This window comes from Bison bison, unplaced genomic scaffold (genome assembly GCF_000754665.1).
Source record: "Bison bison bison isolate TAMUID 2011002044 unplaced genomic scaffold, Bison_UMD1.0 scf7180017864371, whole genome shotgun sequence".
In the NCBI taxonomy this organism is placed as follows: domain Eukaryota; kingdom Metazoa; phylum Chordata; class Mammalia; order Artiodactyla; family Bovidae; genus Bison; species Bison bison.
The window spans coordinates 13,266,421-13,288,927 of record NW_011494943.1 but is presented as its reverse complement, the minus strand read 5'-3'; the positions used below and the strand labels follow the sequence as shown (position 1 = coordinate 13,288,927).

General features: G+C 50.7%; 1 protein-coding gene across 1 annotated transcript in view; it reads right to left on the bottom strand.

The window, feature by feature from the left end:
• Window positions 1–22,507, bottom strand: part of TBCD (tubulin folding cofactor D) — a 146,953-nt gene that overhangs the window by 93,915 nt on the left and 30,531 nt on the right. Inside the window, exons 9-14 of the mRNA XM_010856553.1 lie at window positions 15,109–15,154; window positions 13,548–13,680; window positions 9,722–9,858; window positions 9,042–9,102; window positions 7,907–7,981; window positions 7,562–7,656 (exon numbers count right to left, since the gene is read on the bottom strand). Of these exons, the coding sequence (XP_010854855.1) occupies window positions 7,562–7,656; window positions 7,907–7,981; window positions 9,042–9,102; window positions 9,722–9,858; window positions 13,548–13,680; window positions 15,109–15,154 (547 nt within the window). The remainder of the gene's footprint in view (window positions 1–7,561; window positions 7,657–7,906; window positions 7,982–9,041; window positions 9,103–9,721; window positions 9,859–13,547; window positions 13,681–15,108; window positions 15,155–22,507) is intronic.

The following is a 22,507-nucleotide window of genomic DNA, read 5'->3' as shown; positions in this document are numbered from 1 at the left end:
GAGCTAAGCTGACTGGACTGAGTGAGCTCCCTCCACAAGATGGGAGGTTTCAACGCAACTCTGACCAACACAGGGGCAGTCCCAATAGAGCCATCCAATGAGAACGAGCCGTTCCCAGTGACAAGCACGCACAACAAGGCTTCTCAGCGCTTAAGCCAAAAACTTACAAGCTTTAAATAAAAAGTTGCCTTGTTCTAGACATAAGCACTATTCACCGAAAGACTGTTTAGTCACTAAGTCGTGTCCAACTCTCGCAAACTCATGGACTGTAGCCTGCCAGGCTCCTCTGTCCATGGATTTCCCAGGCAAGAATACAAGAGTGGGTTGCCATTTCCTTCTCCAAGAAATCTATCCAATCCAGTGATCAAATCCGCATCTCCTGTACTGGCAGGCGGATTCATACCACAGAAAGACAGCCTGAACTAAAAATCCATCTGGTTGATAGTTGCATTTCAATAAGATATTATTTTCAGTTGTTTTGATCAAGATTATACTAATAACTAATTCTGTAAAAACTCAATCTAGAAAACTTCTTAAGCAGTTAGTATCTTTTGGTAGAACAAAATGTGAAGAGCTGATGTCTGCGTTCACAGACATCCTCGTGCTGAAGACACCTGACAGAGAGATCAATAGAAGATTCTCAAGCACAGAAACATGTTACATTAGGAAAAACTCCTCTGGGAGAAGTAAATGGAAATACAAGCTCAAGGAGACGAAGGATAAAGTCCCTGCATTTTAGATGGAGTATGGTGTATTCCAAGGCATCATGATGCCTGGATCCCACCAGACACATCCCAAGCAGTGATGCAGTAGCTGTGTTAAAACGACAGCATTCATGGGACTTCCCTGGTGGTCCAGTGGTTAAGACTCTGCTCCCGAGGCAGGAGGCCGGGGTTCAATCTCTGGGTCAGGGAACTAGATCCCACATGCTGGAACTAAGACCTGGTACAGCCAAACAGTTTTTACAAGAAAGTTGTTTTAAATAACAAGGACTTCCCTGAGGATCAAGGGGTTAAGACTCCACCTGCCCATTAAGAAGACACAGGTTTGATCCCTGGTCCAGGAAGAGCCCATGTGCTGCGGGGCAACTAAACCCATCACCACAACTACTAAGCCTGCTTTCTAGAGCCCACACACTGCAACTACTGAAGCCCATGAGCCCTGGAGCCCGTGCTCCGCAATAAGAGAAGCCACTGCAATGAGAAGTCCGTGTGTTGCAATGAGAGAGTAGCCCCTGCCTGCCACAACTAGAGAAAAGTTCACGGGCAGCAATGGAGACCCAGTGTTGCCAAAAATAAAAATAAAATAAAAATAATTTTTAAAATCCTCCTTATTAAAAAAAACAAAACACTATTCAGTATGGCAAACAACTGGCTTTCCAGCAAGTTAGATTTATATAAAACCACTGATACCAACTCACATACTCCAATACTTTAGCCATCTGATGCAAAGAGCCAACTCATTGGAAAAGACCCTGACGGTGGGAAAGATTGAGGGCAGGAGGAGAAGGGAATGACAGAGGATGAGATGGTTGGATGGCATCACTGACTCCATGGACATGAGTCTGAGCAAGCTCCAGGAGATAGTGAAGGACAGGGAAGCCTGGTGTGCTTCATGGGGTCTCAAAGAGTCAGACGCAGCTTAGCGACTGAATACCACCAACCCACAACAGGGATGTAGAGCTGGTCTTGATTCTTTTAAGGTAAATAGGAAGCCGCTGATACAAATCGTTATAAATCATCAAGGATGGCCTGTGAGTCCCTGCCCCACACCACCAATCCAACACGTGTGCTGTTGTGACCTGAAACCAACGCACACACGCACAGCCTTCCCCGGCAAGCCTGGGCTCTTGTGTTTCTGTATACCAATATGCTTACAAAGACCAAAAACAGGGGACCCCTGCTTTCCAGCAAGTCCGCACCCTGCAGGAAGCAGAGCGTCAGAAGCTGTTCTAGGCTTGGGGCCCAAAGCCTCAGGCCCTGGAGATAAGCTCTCACCTCGTGCCTTACAGGCAAGAACATAAAACTTCCATTTTGGGGGCCCAAAGATTCTAAGCTCACCCAAGAATGTCCACCACCATCTTAAATGACAACAAGAAGAAACAGAGACAGTTAATGACTGTTCAGAGCCCTGCAAACACACAAGCCAGGGAGCCCCAGCGCTGCCTGCAGATTTTCACGGGGGAGCCACATGTGCCTGCAGCCCCATGAAATTAACCCGCCTAAGGGAATTCCTCCAAAACGTCATCTGCACACGTACAGCCACAGAAACCATGCAGGCTCTCTGCACCTACCTTTACAAGCACAGTGGGTTCTTAGATCCTAGCAACAACAGCAAAAAAAAAACTCCATCTTGCTGATTTATCAATGACAGTACCTTTTTTCATTCACATATAACCCAACTCCAGAGCTGTCTCTAACCTTCCTGTATAAAAAGCAGTAAATCCTCAAAAATTTTAGTACAGAATTACCATGTGCACCAGCAATTTCACTCCTAGACATACACCTAAAAGAAATGAAAACCGGGACTCCAACAGATGCAGGCACCCAGTGTTCACGGCAGCATTATTCAGAATGGTAAAAAGACAGAAATAACCCAAATGTCTACTGACAGACGAACACGTAAATAACAGGTCGTCCACACACAGAGGGCTGTCACTCAGCCATAGAGAGGAATGAGACTTGGGCATGAGCTACAAAACGAACTTAACCCGGGAATCCTAGATGAAGCAAGTAGGACACAAAGGACAGCCCTGCACAACCCCACTTACTGAGGCCCCAAGGCAGTGAGCTCACAGAGGCAGGCAGATGTGTGGGTGTCAGAGGCCGAGGGGAGGGGAGGTAGGGGGGGTTAAGGCTTTAAGGGGACATGGCTTCTGTTTGGGAACATAAAAAAATCTGGAAATAGATGGTGATGATAATGGTTATACAACACCGTAAATGTAGTTAATGCCACTGAACTGTACACTTAAAAATAGTTAATATGGCAAGTTTTATGTCACATATGGTTGGATGGCATCACCGACTCAATGGAGATGAGTTTGGGTAAACTCTGGGAGTTGGTGATGGACAGGGAGGCCTGGTGTGCTGCAGTCCATGGGGTCGCAAAGAGTCAGACGCAACTGAGCTAATAACTGAACTGATGTCATATATATTCCAAAATGTTTTTTGAAAATCGATAATGTAACAAACCAAAGCCACTGAATCAGACACTTACAATAGGTAAACAGTATGTTTGGTGAACTACACATCCTGGTAAAGCTGAAAATAACTTCTAAAAAGGATCCTTGTATTCACATTGAAGAAACAAAAGTACTGACAACCTGCTTTGTACCAGTCTTACCAGCAGCCCATAGCCATCTACCTCTGCTGCTGCTGCTGCTAAGTCACTTCAGTTGTGTCCAACTCTGTGCGACCCCATAGATGGCAGCCCACCAGGCTCCACCGTCCCTGGGATTCTCCAGGCAAGAACACTGGAGTGGGTTGCCATGTCCTTCTCCAATGCATGAAAGTGAAAAGTGGAAATGAAGTCGCTCAGTCGTATCCAACTCTTAGCGACCCCGTGGACTGCAGCCCACCAGGCTTCTCCGTCCATGGGATTTTCTAGGCAAAACACTGGAGTGGGGTGCCACTGCCTTCTTTGCATCTACCTCTACCCCTGGTTTAATCTTCAACCAAAATGCCCCCACTCCCAAGACAGGGAGAGGAGTGAGTATGAAATGAAGTACGCACACACTTTCACTCAAGGAGAAAAACATTTTGATACAGAAAAACACAACCCCTACTCCACACACTAAGCCAGAGATGTCTTGGTATGGCCATCACTTTTCTTACAGGCTGGAATGTTCAAGATTGCACAAAGGTTAAAAATTAGCAAAGCGCATAGTCGTCAGGAGAACAAGAGAGTGCTAGGAGAGGTCAGGAGCAGTGGAGAAGGAAAGCCAGGCACACAGGCCCATGGAGAGGGAGCAGTAAGGAGACAAGAGAGGTCAGCACTCTGCACATGAAGGCTGTGGCCAGGGCAGGACTCACCCACAGGCACAGGCTGACCCTAGGCGCCATGGCCACTCCACCAAGGAGGTAGGGAAGGCATCCCAGGAAGCCGAGAATGTATCTGAGGCTGACTTTGGCTTGAGGACCCCCACTTCCCTAGAAGCCCTTCCTGAGACCACACGGCCCACCAGGACTCCGCCACCCACACCCCAGCCTCGCAGCTCTTGGGGCTGGATGGTGGCTCTGCCAGCCTTCCCTACATTTCCTAATAAAATAACTTGCACACTTAATTCTCTCTTGGTGTCCACACATCTTCTCAGAAGACCCAGAGTAATACTGGAAAGCTATTCAGATGCTGGTTTTTGGATGATGTGACAGAATATGGCCATAGGGAGCTCCACGAATTGGTCCCTCTACCAAGGAAACCAGTAAGCTGGTAAAAACAGAATCTAGCTTTTCAGCACTCTGGAATCTAATAAAAAACCTGCGTCAACCAACAGGGTGCTTAGTGAACAGAGAGGCTACTATATTTCAGCATCTAAGAAGCCTCTGTTAGGTCACTGGCGATACACTAAAACAACAGAAAAGAGACCTCAGTGACCAAACAACAAGGAATAAAGTCATTGCAAAAAAAAAAAAAGTCACGAATAAAGAGACAACTAAACAATCTTCAACAGCAAGAGCAGCAAACCTCTGACAAGGTGGAACTTGATTTCTAGAGTTACCACATCATATGTCAGAATGCCCAGTTTTCAATAAAAAAGTAACAAGGCATACAAAGAAAGAAAAAACTATGGTACTGTCACAGTGGAAAAAAAAAAGAAACTGACAGAAACCACCTCTGAGGAAGGCCAGACAGCGTCTTACAAGACACAGACTCAATCAATTATCTCAAATATGCTCCAAGAGCTAAAGGAAACAAGAGAACAATGTCTGTACAAACATGGAGTGTCAATACAGAGACAGGCTGTAAAAGAGACCACAGAGAAATTCTAGAACTGAAAATATAGTCAATGAAATGAAAAATTCAGCTGAGGAAGGAGAACAAACTGCAGGTTTGAGCAGATAGAAGGAAGGATCAGAGAACCTGAAGACAGGGCAATTCAAACGGCCCCGTCTGAGGAGCAGGAGAAAGGGCTAAAGAAGAGTGAGTGGTGTAGGCCCATCACCTCTGGAGCCTGCTCCAGGATAAGACCGCAGTTGCCTGCACAACCCCTCCGAGGCAGGAGACAGCGCAGCTCCACAACCCACCAGCCACACGAAAGGTCGCGGAGAGGCGTGGCTCACCTGGAGGGCGCCACAGGCAGGAGGCGGCCAGCACCTAAGACCACAGGCCAACTCACCACATGTGACGTCTCACAGCTTTTGGGCCCCATCTTGACACTTTTCATCTACATTTGTCTACAACAGTACACTTCATCCAGCACTCTACGTTCTCACTCTGGCTGCTTGCGGCTGGTGGAGGCTGCTGACGTCATGATATATGACAGACACAGACACTGTGCCAGCCGGCCTCAGGCACGAGAAGCTGTGAGGGCTCTGGTCTCCTTCAAGTTAAACTGAAATTGGCACCACAGAGGCAGACTTCCTCTTGACCTGTGACACCCTTGTGCACACACACACTCTCACACGTCTGTTTTCACAAATAAATGTGTAAGTCACTTAGGATGGAACAAGAGTAAGTAAAAGTACAGCAGTACATCTCCGTGGCCTTGGGGTAGGCAACGACTTCTTAGATATGAAACCAGGGGCACAGGCAGCAAAACAGAAAACTGGTAAGTCAATCAAAACTTACAGCTTCAGTGCATCAAACTCCATCAGCAAAGTGACAAGACAACCACAGAGGAGACAGAATATCCACAAATCATGTATCTGATAAAAGGCTTATATCCATCAAGAACTCATAACAGTAGAAAGACAAACAGCCCAATTTTTTAAATTAACAAAGTACTTGAACATACATTTCTCCAGTGAACATATCCAAATGGTCAAAAAGCACATGAAAAGATGCTCAACACAGTTGAGATGCAAATCAAAACCACAGTAAGACACCACTTTACACCCACTAGGATGGCTATTAAAAAAAAAAACAAAAAACAGAGAAACATCAGAGTTGGAGAGGATGGGGAAACTGGAACCCTCATACGCAGCTGGTAGGAATGTCAAGCGGTGGTGCATGGTACAACCGTCTTGGAAGAGTTTGCACTTCCTCAAAAAGTTGAAGACAGATTTAGCATTGATCCAGCAATTCTACTCCTAGGTCTACACCTAGTGATTTGAGCAAATCACGTAGCCACACAAAGCTTGTACACAAATGTTCAGGGCAGCATTATCCACAGTAGCCCAAGGTGAAAACCCAAACGTCCATCACCTATGAGAAGATTAATAAACGTGCAGCCATACCATGGAATATTATTCAGCCACAAAAAGGAATGAAGTACTACCACTATACGGTACAACGGGGCTGAAGGTTAAAAACATTACACTGAGTGAAAGAGGCCAATGCCAAGACCACCACTGGAGATCCCATTTACACGAAGTGTCCAGAAAAGGCAGTTACAGAGACAGAAAGAGATCAGTGGTTGCCTGGGACTGGGGGTGCTGAGGGAAAATGGGGAATGACTTCTCCGGAGTATGGAGTTTCTCTGAGAAACAATGAAATTAGACTCAGATGGTGGTGGTTGCACAACTCTGTAAATATACTAAAAACTACTGAATTGAACTCTTTAAATGGGTGAACTTCACAATATGTTAACATAAATTGTATCTCAGTAAAGCTGCTACAAAAATAAGCTGAAAGAGCCCATAGAAATCAAGGGTCGAGCAGCTCTACACGTGCCTCACGACACCGGGCGCACAGGCAGCGCCTGCAACAAGCCCACCGCTTGGCTGCTGACAGCACCTTCTCTGCACAGACGTCATCCCCAGGGCGCGTGCCATCTGTGGAGACACTCCAGCAAAGGCCCCTCTTCATCCCTCCCAGGTATCCAGCCCTTCCATCCACAGGCACCGGTGCTCCCAGGGACATCCCCACCCACCACAGACAAGCTTCTTGTGGCCTTGGTCCCAGGCTGCACCTCCATGTGGCCGGGTCCTAGAGCTAGGACACGCAGGCCTTGAAATCAGTGGTCCGTCTGCACCCGCCATGCTGTCCCCCTGCTCAGACCCACTGAGCAGCTTCTGCCCCATCCCCTCACTGGCATGAGTCTTGCTCCCAGGAACCATGATGTCACTGCAGGAGAAGAACCACGGCCATGCACACATTCTTAATGGGCGACAGCACCCCCACGAGGGTGAAATTGGTTCTGGGGGACAAGACAATCCCAGACATCACAAGAGCTCACGACCCTCCAAATTGGGACCGACAGGATACTGAAACTGCACAGAAGGGAGAAGAGACACTGGGACTCAGAAAGGCCTACGTGAGAAAGAAGCCTGAGGACACAGGCCTAGAAGGCTCTCTCCTGCAACACTCACGATGCTCGCATCATGCCAGGGACTGGGCCGCGCCAGGACGGGGCTGGATGAAGCACCACAAGGTGCACACACAAACTGAGCTTCACACTCACCGTCTGAGAGCCGGGAAGGGAGCAGCAGGCCTCGTCTGCCCAGTTCCGCCAGCGCCAGACACCCGCCATGCCAGGCACTGTCCGTCTCCTGGAAACTGAAAATACAAGAGAGCCTGAGACCCCAGCACCGTGCCAGCTTGTCCCCCCAGGACCCAGAGCACACGTCCACCCACTGGGCTGAAAGCATCATTAAAACTCTTAGTAAGTTTGTCAGCTAACGAGGTAAAGTACTCCAAACCAACTGGAGACGACAGCCATGTTCAGATCTCCAGAGAAAGAGTCCAAGTCCTGGGTCAGCCTCACATGCCCCAGAAACACACCTCCCTCTGTGATGTCCCCACACACCTGAAACAGTCCAGCACCGACCCGGTCACGTCATCCGCCAGCTCTTTGGGCAGTCTTCCAGCCATCCTACCAATTCTGAAAAGGAAAAGCAGCGTCAGCATCTGTCAGCATCACCAGCCCGTCGAGAGCCCATGCTACACTAGGAACATCCCGAGAGACTGTCCTTCCCGCCAGAGAAGGGCCAAGTGGCTGAGTCTGTTCCACAAAGGCCAGCTGCCCCATCGGGGGCCCATCACACTGACATGAACACAGGACAGATATCTGGGGGACCCGGGCAAAGGGGGCCCACTGGGCACGTGTTTGTCTCGGACAGTCAAGGGTCCCAGCTCAGCCCACCAAGGTCTGCCCAGCAGGCTGTCCCACCCCCATGCTGGATGCCAACTGGGCTGGCTCCCCTAAGGTCACCTGCCTGGGTTGTATCCCGGCCAGCAGCACCCCAGGAAGACCCACCCTCCCAGCCCATCACATTCCAAGCAGACAAGACTCTGGGCTTCAAAGTTACCCAAAAGCCTCCATGTGCGCCCCCTTTCCCTGCTGCTTGCTATGTGAATTAGTTGGCACAGAAACCCAGAACTCTCGGGGGAGGCCCACCAGCACTTCCATCAATTTTACTTTTCCCCGTAACCATTTCCTTTGTACTCTGTCCCCCATGTCCCTCTGGCCCACCTGGGTGGGCCTGGGCACCTCTGCTGGTTGTTCCCTCAGGCGCAGCAGAGGGGAGATGCCAGACTCTGGGATTAAGCGGGGCTGTGCAGCACCCCTTCCTACATGAGGGGTGTACCCCTGGCCCTGGGGGCAGGAAGTGAGGGTCACGGCGATGAGGACATGGACGAGTAAGAAAAGGAACACCTGAAGGTTAACAAAAGGCAAATGTGGCTCACTCCAACCAAAAATGCAAGAAAATGAAGGAGCCACTGACCAATCTCAGCAATGTTCTTGAAAATTAGGACATAAAGCAATAAATATAAATTAGGAAAAAAAAAACCAGTCTACCTTTTAAAACTCTCAGAGCTGTTCACAGCTATCAAAATCCACAAGAAGTTCTTCATGATTAAGAAGACCCAGCAGACCCGTGAGTACCTGGGAAGTAAGCTGCCAGCCCCCAGCCCACCCCTGGCCTGAATTGGGCACCTACCCTTTGGCCGCAGACCACCGCACGATCGTGTCCTTGTCCTTCAGCCCAACCAGCAGCTGCTCTGGAAGAACAAAGGAAGGCCAGTCTGTGAGCCGCATGGAAGCACTCGGAATTCAAGCTGAGCTCTCAGTTCCCAGCTTTAAGGTAACCCACCCTGCACGTCACTCCAAACAACACTATGAAGGGAATTACAGGAAGAACCTTAAGTCTAATCATAAGAAAAGGACATTTCCTCCTGTGTGTTTTCAAATCATCATTTAAGACCAACTTCTGCCATAGCTCCTAAAAAGTACATCCACCCATCCTCACAGGCACTGGGCAGAGAGCATCAGTGAGGGAGGCTGCCCAGAAAAAACAAGTGTCTGCTGGAGGCTGCAGAGAGCAGTTCTCCTGGGGACCGGGTCCTGGAAATGGTCAGCCACTAGGAGAGGCTGCTCAGAGGCCTCGTGAGCACGACGGGCCTTGCAGGCCGGTCAGTGGAGGCCCTGCTGGAGAGCAGAGGCAGGACGGAGCCTGTGGAGGTGTACGCACAGGGGCACCCTGACCACAGCAGTCTAGGGCCGCATCAGAGGGCGAGGGGGACTGCGGGTGCAGGAACCCCCAGCCTCTCCTCCCGCCCTGCGAAGGCCGGAGGTCGAACTGGGTGCCCTGCAGGTGGAGATGAGGCGGCCCGCGCTCACCGATCACACTCTCCACCTCCTCGGGGACGTCATCCTGTCCATCGCTGTCGGGGGTCTCAGCCTGTGTCACGGGCTCTCTGGGATTCTGAATGGAATGCTGTAAGCTCTCGGCCAAGGAGCGGCAGCCCCGCTGGTACCTGCAAGGAGCAAACAAACCTCAGACCCACTGGGACACCCTGGAGCTAGAAACTCCCGACTGATTCAGCAATTTATGAATAGCATCACTGTGGAAATTCCATGTGCTTTCCAGGGACGGGATGGACAGGAAGGAAACTGAGCAATAACGGTTGCCAGCATGGACTGTCAAGGAAAGATGACCACCTCATCTGAGCTTCAGAACACAGATTCACCCTCTAGAGGACTTAGAAACCCTCACGCGTTAGAAAGCTTTCTTACCAGAAAGGCAGATGATAAAGCGTGACAGTAAGAAAGCCTGTGACTGAGATGGCAGGAAAGGCATGTTCGAACCCACTGGCCTTGGCCCTATCTCCATAGGCTCCGCCTCCAGGTCCCAGCTGAGTGCAGTCCCACCCCCGCCCCTGGGCCAGGCCCTGCCTTCCGCACCCCAGGGGCCACAGCTGGTCCTCTCCAGCTCCCAGAGCCCACCTCCTGAATGGCTCTCACTACTTCCTGCCCACCACACCCCCCTCCTCCACCTACTGAGGTCACCAGCATTATCTCCCACGGCGCCGTGAAGGGTCCCACAGCACAGGCCAGCTCAGCTGTCTGACTGCACAGTCCCTGAACTTCCGGTTGCCTCAGTTTCCCTGTCTGTAAAGTGAGGGCAGATGGGAGGATGCGCACAAAGCACAGACCAGGGCCTGTGCAGAGCGAGGCCCACAAACACCGCCTCCCTTCCTGGAAGCCGGCAGGCACGCTTGGGCCTGACTCTGGGGCAGCTCCATCTCAGGACAGGGCCTGGGGCACAAATGGTGACAGGCGGAGTTACAGCATGACCACTAGGGGCCGTAGCCTAAGGCCAAGTCCGGCAAGAGATAACTGGGGCTTTGGAGATAGAGGCAACCTGGACGCTGTTAGCTGTGGCCTTGAGGCCTCAGATTCCGTGGGGCAGTTCCCAGGATGGAAGGTCAACCAACCACCAATGGCCAGTGATGGAATCAGCCCTGACTATGCAATGAGGCTTCCAGTAAAACCCACGGAAGCCCCATGCCCTCTCCCTGAGCCCTGCCCTGCCCTGCCCTGCCCTCGGCATCTCTTCCACTTGACTATTCCTCAGCCTTTTGCAACAAACCAATCATCTCGTAAATAAAATATTTCTGAGTTCTGTGAGCCACTCTAGCAAATTATCAAACCCAACAAGGGGGTAGTGGGAACCGCCAACCTGTAGCCCAGCTGTCAGGAGCGCAGGTGACAACTGGGACTTGGAACCAGGAGGGGAGGGGTTGAGGGGGGAAGAGACAGTCTTGGGGACTGAGCCCTTAATCTGTGGGATCTGGTGCTGTCTCCACGGAGACAGATTCAGAACTGAGTCCACACTGCAGGTCACCCAGAGGGTGTCTGACAACTGCCTGGTCTGGGGAAAACAACGCAAAAGAATCAGAGCAGCAACAGGTAACTGAATCAGGGAGAAGGTCACCAGGCGCCACAGGACTGTGGTCATAAAGTGCCCAACAAGCAGCAGGCACGTGGTGACGACTGTTGACTCTGCCGCTGTTCTCCTCCAGTGAGGACATGCTCACCACCTCACAGGCAAAGTCCTCATCACTGTCCAGCAACCAGGGACCAGACAGGCTGCCACCGGACTCTCCCTCCCGCCTTAACCACAGATCCAGACAAAGTGCATAAACCAACTGCTGGCAGGCACAAGACACCCACGGCAAGGCTCCAAGCCCTCACAGCAGAGAAGCCCTCGGGCGCACCCACTGTCCCCTCTGCTTCCTCCCAGAGGAACTTTCTAAACCACAGCACAGGAAAGTAGAGCCCAAGCAGAGAGCCACTGTCCTGACGGGCAGAAAAAAAAATCGTGACGAGATGGCTACTAAGTGGGGACAGACACTAGAGGAAGCGGACCTGAGAAAGCACCCCAAATTCTGCATAAGTCTCCTGAATCCTCAGGCAACTGTGAGGCACGTTAAGATCCAGACGCGCCATCAGAGAGCAGGTAAGAGGCCAAGAGCCAGAGTCCAGAGGTACCCGGGCAGTCACTGAAGTGTGGGTCCAGCAGGAGGGACCGACAGGCCACACGTAAGACACAGCAGCTGCTGCGGGAGCGAGGGCTGCATCCCAGTGGGAGGAATGGACCAGGCCCGGGCAGATAGCAAGATAGCAAGAGGGGCAGTGCAGCCAGTTACCCGCCTGCCAGATAGACACACTCCTAAGGGGACGATAACCAAAAAGGAAATGAATCTACAAGAGAACGTGAAAGTGCATCAGAGGGGATAAAATGAAAAAAAAGATGGAAGAGACAGAAAGCAAACAACAGGCCGGAAGACTGAAGCCACCACGTTTAACGATCACACTCAGTGTCCACGTTTAACGATCACACTCAGTGTCCAGGGAGGTACAGCCTGAACAACGTAACTGTGATGCTGAATTACTCTCCTTCCCGAGTAAACGCTTAGAGTACTTGTGGTGGTTCACTTCAATGTGTCAAGCTGGCCGGGTCACAGGGCCCAGATATTTGTTCAAACATTATTCTGGGTGCACCTCTGTGGGTGACTCTAGGTGAGATAACATTTACCTTGTGGGCTGAGTAGAGCAGCTTGCTCTCCCCAGTGTGGTGGGCCTTGCCCAGCCTGGTGAAGGCCTGGGGACCACAGACTGGATCACTCTCCCCTCAATGAGGGATTCTTCCTGCCTTCAGACTCAGACTGAAACATCAGCTCCTCCTGAGTCTCTAAGCCTACCAGATCTGGACACTCACAACCAGGAACCAATTCCTTGTGTCTCTCAACACACATACACACACACCCACTCCCACACTGGTTCTGTTTCTCAGGGGAACGCTAACATAGTACAGAATGTTAACCTTTTACAGCGTCTGGAAAGCAGACACTAACATTAGTCTCATAAAGTTTACAGAACATCCTTACAGTATGCAGAATACTCAAAAGGTATTTCAGTAAAACATCACTAATATATAACACACTTCTCTGCAATTCCCTATAACTGAAAAGATAATCAATGATTCCTCATAATCAAATAATTCCTCCCAAAACATACATATTAATACTTGAAATAAAACTGAAGACTGGGTGGGAGTGGGGTTCAGGATGGGGAACCGATGTACACCCATGGCTGATTCATGACAACGTATGGCAAAAACCACTCCAATACTGTAAAGTAATTAGCCTCCAATTAAAATATATTAATTAATTTTTTAAAAAAATACTGAAGACTGTTAAAAATGTAGTACCCCAGCACAATAGAACAGGCTGTTTCCATGGGAGCCACTAGGACCATTAAGACATCTTTTCCATCCTCAGACAGAGACAGCTCTCTCTGAGTAAACCCTGAGGAGTGAGCCTGAAACCCAGACTGAAATGACCAGAATAGAGCTTCCCCTGCGGTGTGACCCGTCAGTGATGCTGCCCTACACTAGAATAGGCACTTTCAGAACAAGAGACAAGCTTTCCCTCTCATCAGCCCCACTTCAAAATTCTACCTGGAAGATGTGAAGTCAGAAAATAATCCAAAGAAAAAAGCTGTTCCTTTCAAAATCAGAAACACTCTTGAGACTGGGGGCGGGGGAATGAAAGCAGGAGGACACATCAATTAGCCCACTGGGCCCAGATGCCTGAAACCCCGGGCCCCACACCAGCCTCCAGATACCCCAGGCTGCATGGTCACTGCTCAGTCTACCAACCTCCATTTGGCCACCTGGGGCTTCAGGAAGGTCAGGCCCAGCCGCTGCACGAGCTTCACCCCGAGCTTCCGGAGCAAGGTCTGGTTGCTGTCGGGGAGCCTGCAGCTGTCCAGGCACTGGAGAACGGTGGCAGCTGCGAACACAGAACATCCTGCTCAGTTTGCTGGAAAGGTTTGTGTGATCTCCCAAACCCACCAACCCCACCTGACATGCTCAACATCAAAACCAGACACTTCCCGGGCCCCTCCTCCAAGTCAGCGTGAAGGCCCACATCAACGCTGCGCCCCTTGAGCTCTGCTTCATTAAGACCTCATCACCTCATGTCACTTAAGCGCACTGGAGTCGGACCTGCTCCACCAGGCATTCAGAGGTGGGACGCAGAGGAGCCCAGGGAGCGAGGAGCACCTTGAGCAGAGAGGCTGGGTGAGCACATGGCGCTGGAGCACACGCTAAGGGCCACGAGGACCATGCAGACAGACTTGGGTGTGAGGCTCTAAGAACAGGGAGGGATCTCCACAACCAGGGGAGCGGTGTGATCGGGTCCCCCTGCCACTAAGGCTGTTCAGGGCAATAAGGAGAGCGTCAGAGAAGGCGGAGGCGAGGAGAGCACACGAGACCATGTTTCGAGTTAAGACAAGAGCAGGGCAGTTTTCAAGCCAAGTTGTGATGGCATCTGGGTAACTCCCCAAAAGACCCAAACGTCATACAGTGACCAGCCTGGGTACAACTGATGGTAACTCAAGACAGACTCGGGGTCTGCATGTGCAAGTCTGTTGAGGACAAACGTGTGATGATGCTGAGTGTCGACTGCTCATGTTCTCAGGTGTGACCATGACATCAAGATGATGTTTCTTAAAAGAGTGAACAGATGCCAGTGGGATGACAGGGTGTCTCGGGCAGGGGGGACGGTGTGTGAGGGGGAGCATGGATGAAACAGGATGCCCATGCATCAAAAACCTGACGCTTGTGATAGAAACATGAGAGTCCACTATACCAGTGTCTCTTCCGTTGTGTATATGAAATGTCCCATGATGAAATGTCAAGATACAAACAGACTCTACTACCCAAATATGATCCATGCATCTTCTAAGGCACAGACTAAGAAATTTCTCGTTTCAGGTAGTAAGCCTTCCTGCAGCAAGAATGACTATATAGGTTTTCTTAAGTTGAAGTTTAATCTAAAATTAAGAGAATGCGACGAAAAGGGCAAATGATGTAGCCATGGTGCCAGCAAGAATGCAGCTGGGCTCCCAAGAAGCGAGCTGAAGACCTCAGGGCTAGGTCTACATTCCAAGTCCCCAGGATCGAGACCTGTCAGTCAGGAACCCAGACCTCCTCCCGTACAAGGCCTGAGGCCAAAGAGTTAGATTATTCACACATACACACTCTCTCTTACACACACACACATACACACACAGAAGACAAAAAAAATTTGTGACAACAAAAAAATACAGCAAGTCACAAATTTTTGTGCCTATGAATAATCTTAGTGAGACACATTTGATCAGAATTTGGGCAAACTCATGTCACAAACACATCCTCACTTACAAATAAATCTTACCGTAGGGTAAACAGTCTTCACGTTTTCCATGTTTAAATATTTGTGCCTAAAAAAAAACAAACAAAAAAAAACTATTAAAATATTACAAAAACCTTTACAAATTTAAAACATAAATTATCAAAACAACTCTTTGCAATCTTTCAAAATTTTTATCCTGAACACTCGCCATGAAGTAACAAGATTTGCTATACAGGAAAGAAATTACAAGACTGAAAATCTTCCAAGTGGGCAGCATAAACCAGGGACGCAGCCTGAGGCGGGCTCACTGACGCACGCCCGTGTTGGAGTAAGCGCGCCGGCCTGTACGGAGAGGAAAGAACGGCACCAGGTTTCCAGGACCGGCGTGTAACTGAAGGTACCAAAGGATAAGAACCACAGGTTGAATTATCCCACACAAAGGTAAGGCTCCCACAAACTCATCCGCAATCCGAGTCAACAAAGGAGAAAGGGCCCCTCCTGCACCGCACACACGTGGGGCCAGCAGGCCGTCAAAACATCAAACCCTGAAGTCCTCAACCTGAAATTTTACCCTCTGCTTTCAAGTCTGCAAAGTCAGTGTTAGTCACTCAGTCGTGTCCTACTCTCTGCGGCCCCACGGACTGTAGCCCGCCAAGCTCCTCTGTCCATGGAATTCTCCAGGCAAGAACATTGGAATGGGTTGCCATTTCCCTTCTCCAGGGGATCATCCCAAGCCAGGGATCAAATCCAGGTCTCCTGCATTGCAGACGGATTCTTTACCGTCTTAGCCACCAGGGAAGCAAGTCTGCAAGACTTGTGGTAATTCACACAGGTACCCAAGCCCTTAAACGAAGAGCTCTAAAGCTGAGCACCTTTAAGAAAACAACTAAGGAACTTGTCCTCCTTCAGGAATAGCATTTAACTGGCACAGAAGACCGCTGCTTAGATCATCTGAAGGTACATGGGCCTGACTTCCCTGGACCCTGTCCCCCAACACCAGGTCCTGCCAGCCAATGAGCTACACTGAGTTGAGATGAAGAGGGTGAACACCATCCCAGACACTTAGTCAGTGGCATTTCATGTGGAGACTAACCACCCGGGAGCCCTGGACGCGCCAAGGCAGGCACACAGAACAGGCCACAGGGGCTCAGACCCACAGGCCCAAGACATCCCAGTACTCAAAGCACCAAGCAACCTCCCAGCCAGCAGCCCACAGCTCCACCACCATGTCCCAGCACGTGGGACAACACCCTGGCCGCGCCAGCCCTGCTCTGCACCTCTGCTGCGAAGCCCCTCGGCAGAAGTCACGCTCTGCTCTGCACTTTCTGCCCTTCTCTCCCCATCAATGCAACCCCAAAACCATGAGCCAGCCATCAGACTGGGACGTTCAGGGCACTTCGCTCCTCCATGACACACACCATAAATGGAGAAGGACCCCCGGACACCCACAGGTCACATCTGAAATATACCCATTTCAGGACTGGTAAACCACTCCCCAAACACTTGAAATCTCTGCCTTTACAATCTGGATTTATGACAAGGGGGAAAGTCACCCAGATCCCCGAGCTTCTTCCTGGTGAACTTTGGAAGCAGTCAGGGAGGTGGCTCCGTGGAAAGGAAGGAGGAAACCATCCGGCAGCCGGATGAGTCTCAACAGGATGGGAAGCCCCCAGGCGAGCCGCCCACGGCCCCGGGCATAGCACTCCTCACCCTGCTCCAGCAGCAGCGGCCACAAGAGCCACCCTCTCAGTGCTGGCCGTCAGCCTCCCGCCCAGACTGCCAGGACAGACCCAGTGGACTGGCTCAGAAGGACAGAGGCCCAGGCTGGTGGCTGTGGAGCTGATCTGGGACCAGGAGTAAGGAGAGGGCAGGCCGCACCGCACAGCCACTGCCAGCCCTCACCTGCCTCGCATCCCTCCAGCTCTACCCTGGCCTCCCCAGCGACCCAGACAGTTCAGACCCCAACAATAAAGCTTACAGGACACACCACTGTTAGATACCGCTAACTTTAAAAAACTAAACGTCAGGGTTCATAACAATAACCTGGCCATGGTGGTCTCAGCTCTGAAGTGCCTCATACAAACCAAGACAGAGTACCTGGCCAAGGATGCGGCCTCACTGAGGGTCCGGTTTCTCCTCCAAGCAGAGCAGGGCTGGGGGGAAGGGGTGCGGGGTGCTCAGGGCTGGCCCAGCCCAGGTCATGGCGCCAGCGCACCACAGTCACACACCACCTCCCCTCTGTCCTCGGAGCACAAGGCCATCCACACGGCCACTGCCGTTGCACACAAAGAACCGGAGCCTCTAGGATACAGCCGACAACACGACAAGCACAAAGTTATGAAACCACTCAGGTCTCAATCGACTTTCAAAGTGATAGCAATTATACACTTCAAAACACAAATAAATGTCTTGGTATAAGAATAACTGCCGACACAAATCTTGCCGAAATTTTCTAAACCCATGAAGCACACCCTAGCGCGCCAACAGCTCTAGGAAGTGACGTAGAAAATACCACCAGGAAGACTGATGGTCTCAACTTCTGAAGCACCAGAACCACTGACGGCTCTGAACCCTGCCCCCGCAAGCTCTGCGCTGAGCCCAGGTGGCAAGAGCGGAGACCCCGCCACACAGGGCGGCGTGGCGGGCAGACACAGCCAGGTTAGCAGGCACGAATGCGTGCTGGGCACCACTGAACTCAAAGTACCCACGCTCCGTTCTCTTCCAGGGGATCCTACCATCAGAAGTACTACCACGTGGGCATGAAAAAGGACAAATCTGAGCCAGTTCTAGTGAGGTAGATGAACCTGTTAAAGTGAAGGAATTCAGAAAAACAAATCTCCTGTATTAATGCATTTATGTGGAATCTAGAAAAATGGTACTGAAGAACCTATTTGCAGGGAAGGGATGAAGACAGACATATAGACAACAGACCAGTGGACACAGTGGGGGAAGGCGAGTGCAGGACAGAATGGGGAAAGTAGCATCAACATGCATATCTACATACACGAGAAGGGCACGGCAGCCCACTCCAGCGTTCTTGCCTGGAGAATCCCACGGACAGAGGAGCCTGGCGGGCTACAGTCCATAGGGTCACAAAGAGTTGGACGTGACTGAAGCAATTTAGTAGGCATGCATGCTACATATACATGCGGAGATAAACACACACACACACACACACACACACACATGTATCAACATATATACTGATACATATAAAACAGATAGCTGGTGAGAACACAGGGATCCCAGTCTGGCACTCTGTGATGACCTAGACAGGTTGGATGGAGAGAGGGGAGGGAGGTGATATATGTATTAATTATGGCTAATTTGCATTGCGCTAGGCAAAGAATCCAGTTCGATTCCTGGGTCAGGAAAATCCGCTGGAGAAGGGATAGGCTACCCACTCCAGTATTCTTGGGCTTTGCTTGTGGCTCAGCTGGTAAAGAATCCGCCTGCATACCGGGAGACCTGGGTTCGATCCCTGAGTTGGGAAGAGTTGGGAAGAGCCCCTGGATTCGGGAAAGGCTACCCACTCCAGTATTCTGGCCTGGAGAATTCCAGGACTGTATAGCTCATGGGGTTGCAAAGAGTCAGACATGACTGAGCAACTTTCACTTTCAGCAGAAATCAACACAATACTGAAAAGCAATTTTCCTCCAGTTAAAAAATAAGTTACAAAAAAAGAATTATTACTATGTGGGTAAAAACACTTTTGTTTTAAAAATTAGTCCTCAAAAACAGCGTGCTGATTATGTGGAACACCCACTGAAGTATTTAGAGGCAGTGGAGTGATTTAAAACAGTTCAACAACACAAGCGTGTGTGGTTGTGTATTTTAATATACACACACAGGTGCACACCAACACATAAAACACACATATATAAAGTCAGGAATTCAAGGACTTCACAAGAGTCCACAGAAACCAAAAGGATAACAAAGGAATTTTATAAACTTTATGACAACAAGTAAGACAACTCAAAGGAAAGCGACAAACTACGAGATTCCAAATTAGCAGAAATGACTTAAGAAACAGAAAATCTGAATGGACCTGGATCATGTAACAAAACAAACAAAAAAACTAATTAGTACTGCAGAATCTTTCCAGAAAGAAAACCCCAGGCCCACATGGCTTCATAACAAATTCTAGCAAACGTGTCATGTGTAACACGCGTGGAGAATCCTCAGCACATTAGGGGGTAGAGAACGAGGAGTCCCCTTTGAAAACTTCATTTTTATTCTATACTTGGTGACGAGATCAGCAGTTTAGGGGCTGTGTGTCTGTCCCGTAAGCTTCACTGTTGGGGTGTGAGCTGTCTGGGTCCTGTGCGAGGGCCTGGCCTGGCTTCCAGGGGAGGCCATGGTAGAGCTGGAGGGATGCGAGGCAGGTGAGGGACAGCAATGGGCTGTGCGGTGCGGCCTGCCCTCTCCTTACTCCTGGCCCCAGACCAGCTCCACGGCCGCCACCAGGCGGACTCTGTACACACGAAGGGAAGGGTCACAGGAGTTACGGATTCTCCTGTGAATGGACTCAGAAGGGCAAAAGGGGTGAACAGGAACAAGAATCACAGAGGGCCAGGGCTTTGGTTTTGTTGGTTGGTTTGCTTTTCCACAGGAAACGGGGCCGTCTTCACTGGCCTTCCCTCCCGAAAACACAGTCCAACCCAGCGTGCGCAGAGGATGGTGACCCTCAGCAAAGGGAGGAAGTGGCCCACAGAAACAGTCTGGTCTTTAGATGCTCAGGAGGAGCCATCAGCCAAGCCACTACATGGGGAGGGTACCCCACTTCTCATGGATGCGTAAGACACGGGCCAACTGAAGACCCCTGAGGCAATCACCCCACACAGAGACAAGGCCACAGAGCATGCACATCTGAGGCGGGATGACTGTTCCTGCTCTTCTAGAAACCAGCACACACAAGGTGCAAACAGACGCGTTTCTCAGTAATCGCTCTCAACCACCACACCTTCCAGTCACCACCCACCCAAGCCGGCTCTTCTGCCCACTGTGCAACCAGCTTCCCTCCCCGGGGCATGTTCTCTAGCCGTAAATCACAGGCTGTCAGCTGCTGGAAGCAAGTCTGCCTGGCTGCCGAGCAGGAGATGCTGGTCTGAGGCCCCTGGAGGCACCACCGAGTCAAGGCCAAGAAAAGCAGCTCCACCCCAGGCTCCGGGAGAAAGGGGCCCACACCACAGGGCTCAGGGGTGCCACGAGTACCCGAGAACTGTCCTGCGAGCTGAGGAGCACTGCGGGACACCTGGCTGCACGACGGCCCATTCCCCGTCCCCCAGGGAGACGTGACACCGCCAGCAGACGGCACAGGGCCAGGAAGGGCAGCCTCCCCTGTTCTGTGCTCCTGAGGCCCATCTCCGGGCCGAGGAGGGCACCGGGCCCCGGTACCACTGTTCCTGATGTGCGCACACAAAGGGGACAACACGTGATCGGAAAGGACCGTTGGCACCAACACTTCAGTTCCAGGCCGGATGCCACTCAGAGCTTAACCCACGGTCCTTGTGGGAGCCACAGAGCCCAAGCAGGGCCAAACCTTCCAGGGAAGGCAACAAAGGCTAATTGCTGAGCACCCTTCAAGTAAACCCAAAGGCACTGTACAGAGGGATTCTCTTAACTCACTCTCCAGGCCCCCTCCCACCAGGTCAGAGAAGAAACCTCACCACCACCCCTCTTCCACCACCTTCCACTCATCCACCCTCACACACACACACACACACACACACCTGGAGGCTTGCAAAAATAAAAGTGGGGGGAACATGAAAGATGCCGTCATCTCCCTAAGAAATCAAAGTAAGCTGAAACTGGATGAGGGAGCACTAACAAATACAGAGGAGAACTGACCTGAAGGCCATGCCCAGCAGGCTACACTGAGGAACAGGCCTGAGGGAGGGGAGCAGGCAAGCCAGCCCGCCCAGAGGCACCTCCAGCCTCAAGCAGCAGCGAGACTTCTGCTCCCTTGAGAGTGTGCCTGCTCTACGTCCTCAGGGCTATATACATTAAAGGGAAAAGAAAAAAACTTCCTTAACTATGGAAAAATTCTAATTGCTGAAGTTAAGTTTTCAATGGTTGGGAAAAACAGCTGACTATTATTGGCTAAAACCCAGAATGAAAAACTACAATTCTGATAAAACACATTTATTAATACATCTAGTAAACTTAAAAGGATTTTAAGTACATAAATATGTAAATAATAGTTAACAGTTATAAAGAAATGTTTAAACGATCAAAACAATCACGTCTAGCTTTATCTTCCCACTGTGAGTTCAATCTTTCCCTAACCTAACAGTGAAATCCCAACCATAAACACACACCTTCACAGGCAGGCAGATGGAGCCCCGGCCCAGCCCCTGACCGCGCCTTCCAGGGTCCCACCTAGAAGAGGAGGCCGCACAAGAGCTCAGAGGACACCGGACGACCATGCCCTCCTGTCTTCAGATGTCAACCTGCTTGTGATGATGCATTCTACCACCTTATTAGCCGCCAAGCTTTCTCAACCGCTCCAAACAGAACATGGAGAGGTGAGGATCCTAACTGCAAGCTGCATTTAGAGGTTCCCATTTAAATGACCCCTCCCCAAACCCGAGCACTTGGGCTGCCTCTGGCCTCACCACCCGGAGGGGCCATTTTTCCAGGCAGAGGCAGACGACTGGGAAGCCACTCAGGTGGCTCTCACCTGGCCCGGCCACCCTGACAAAGCCTGGACAGACACCACAAACCATGAGCAGCCACACAAAGGCACAGGCACAGGCAGGCTTTCCACCACCCCTAATACATGAATTTCAAACACCATGAAGCTAAAAAAGCTCAAAGCTCTGCTCTTAAAAGGATCAGAATCAATCTGAAGAGCAGTAAAGAGGCTGCTGCACCTCGACCTCCATACTGGGAAGGTAGACCCCGAGGATGGCAAAGACCAGAGGGACAGTCTTGGAGGCAGAGCCAGACCAGTGGACTTCCGATCCCTCCCAAACGGGCCTCACTAGGACCACTGACTTTACTGCTGAAGATTCTTCAGATGAAAACAGACTCTCAATTGACAGATGAGTATCAAAAATACTGACTGCGCAAACTATTTGCCTAACACATGGCATACAAAGGATACAAACACACGATCCCTATCCCAGAAACTGAGAAACAGTCAACACAGGGCTTGCACAGCTCCCAGAGCAGAGGTCAGAGGAGGGGGCTGTGCTCCCCAGAGAACAGTCCCAAGCAGAGCTGGCTAGGACGCAGGAAGGGGCAGGGGCCGAACTCTGGAGCCGAGCCCAGCAGGAAGACAGGACTATGTGCAGAAGTGAGACAAGAAGAGGGAGACACAAAGAGAAAGGGGAGAAGAGCCTCGCCTGGGACCAGATGGGCAGAGCTGAGCCTACTGAACCAAAGGGCTTTGACGGGGCAGGCCACGTAAAAGCCCTTTGGTTCAGTAGGCTCAGCT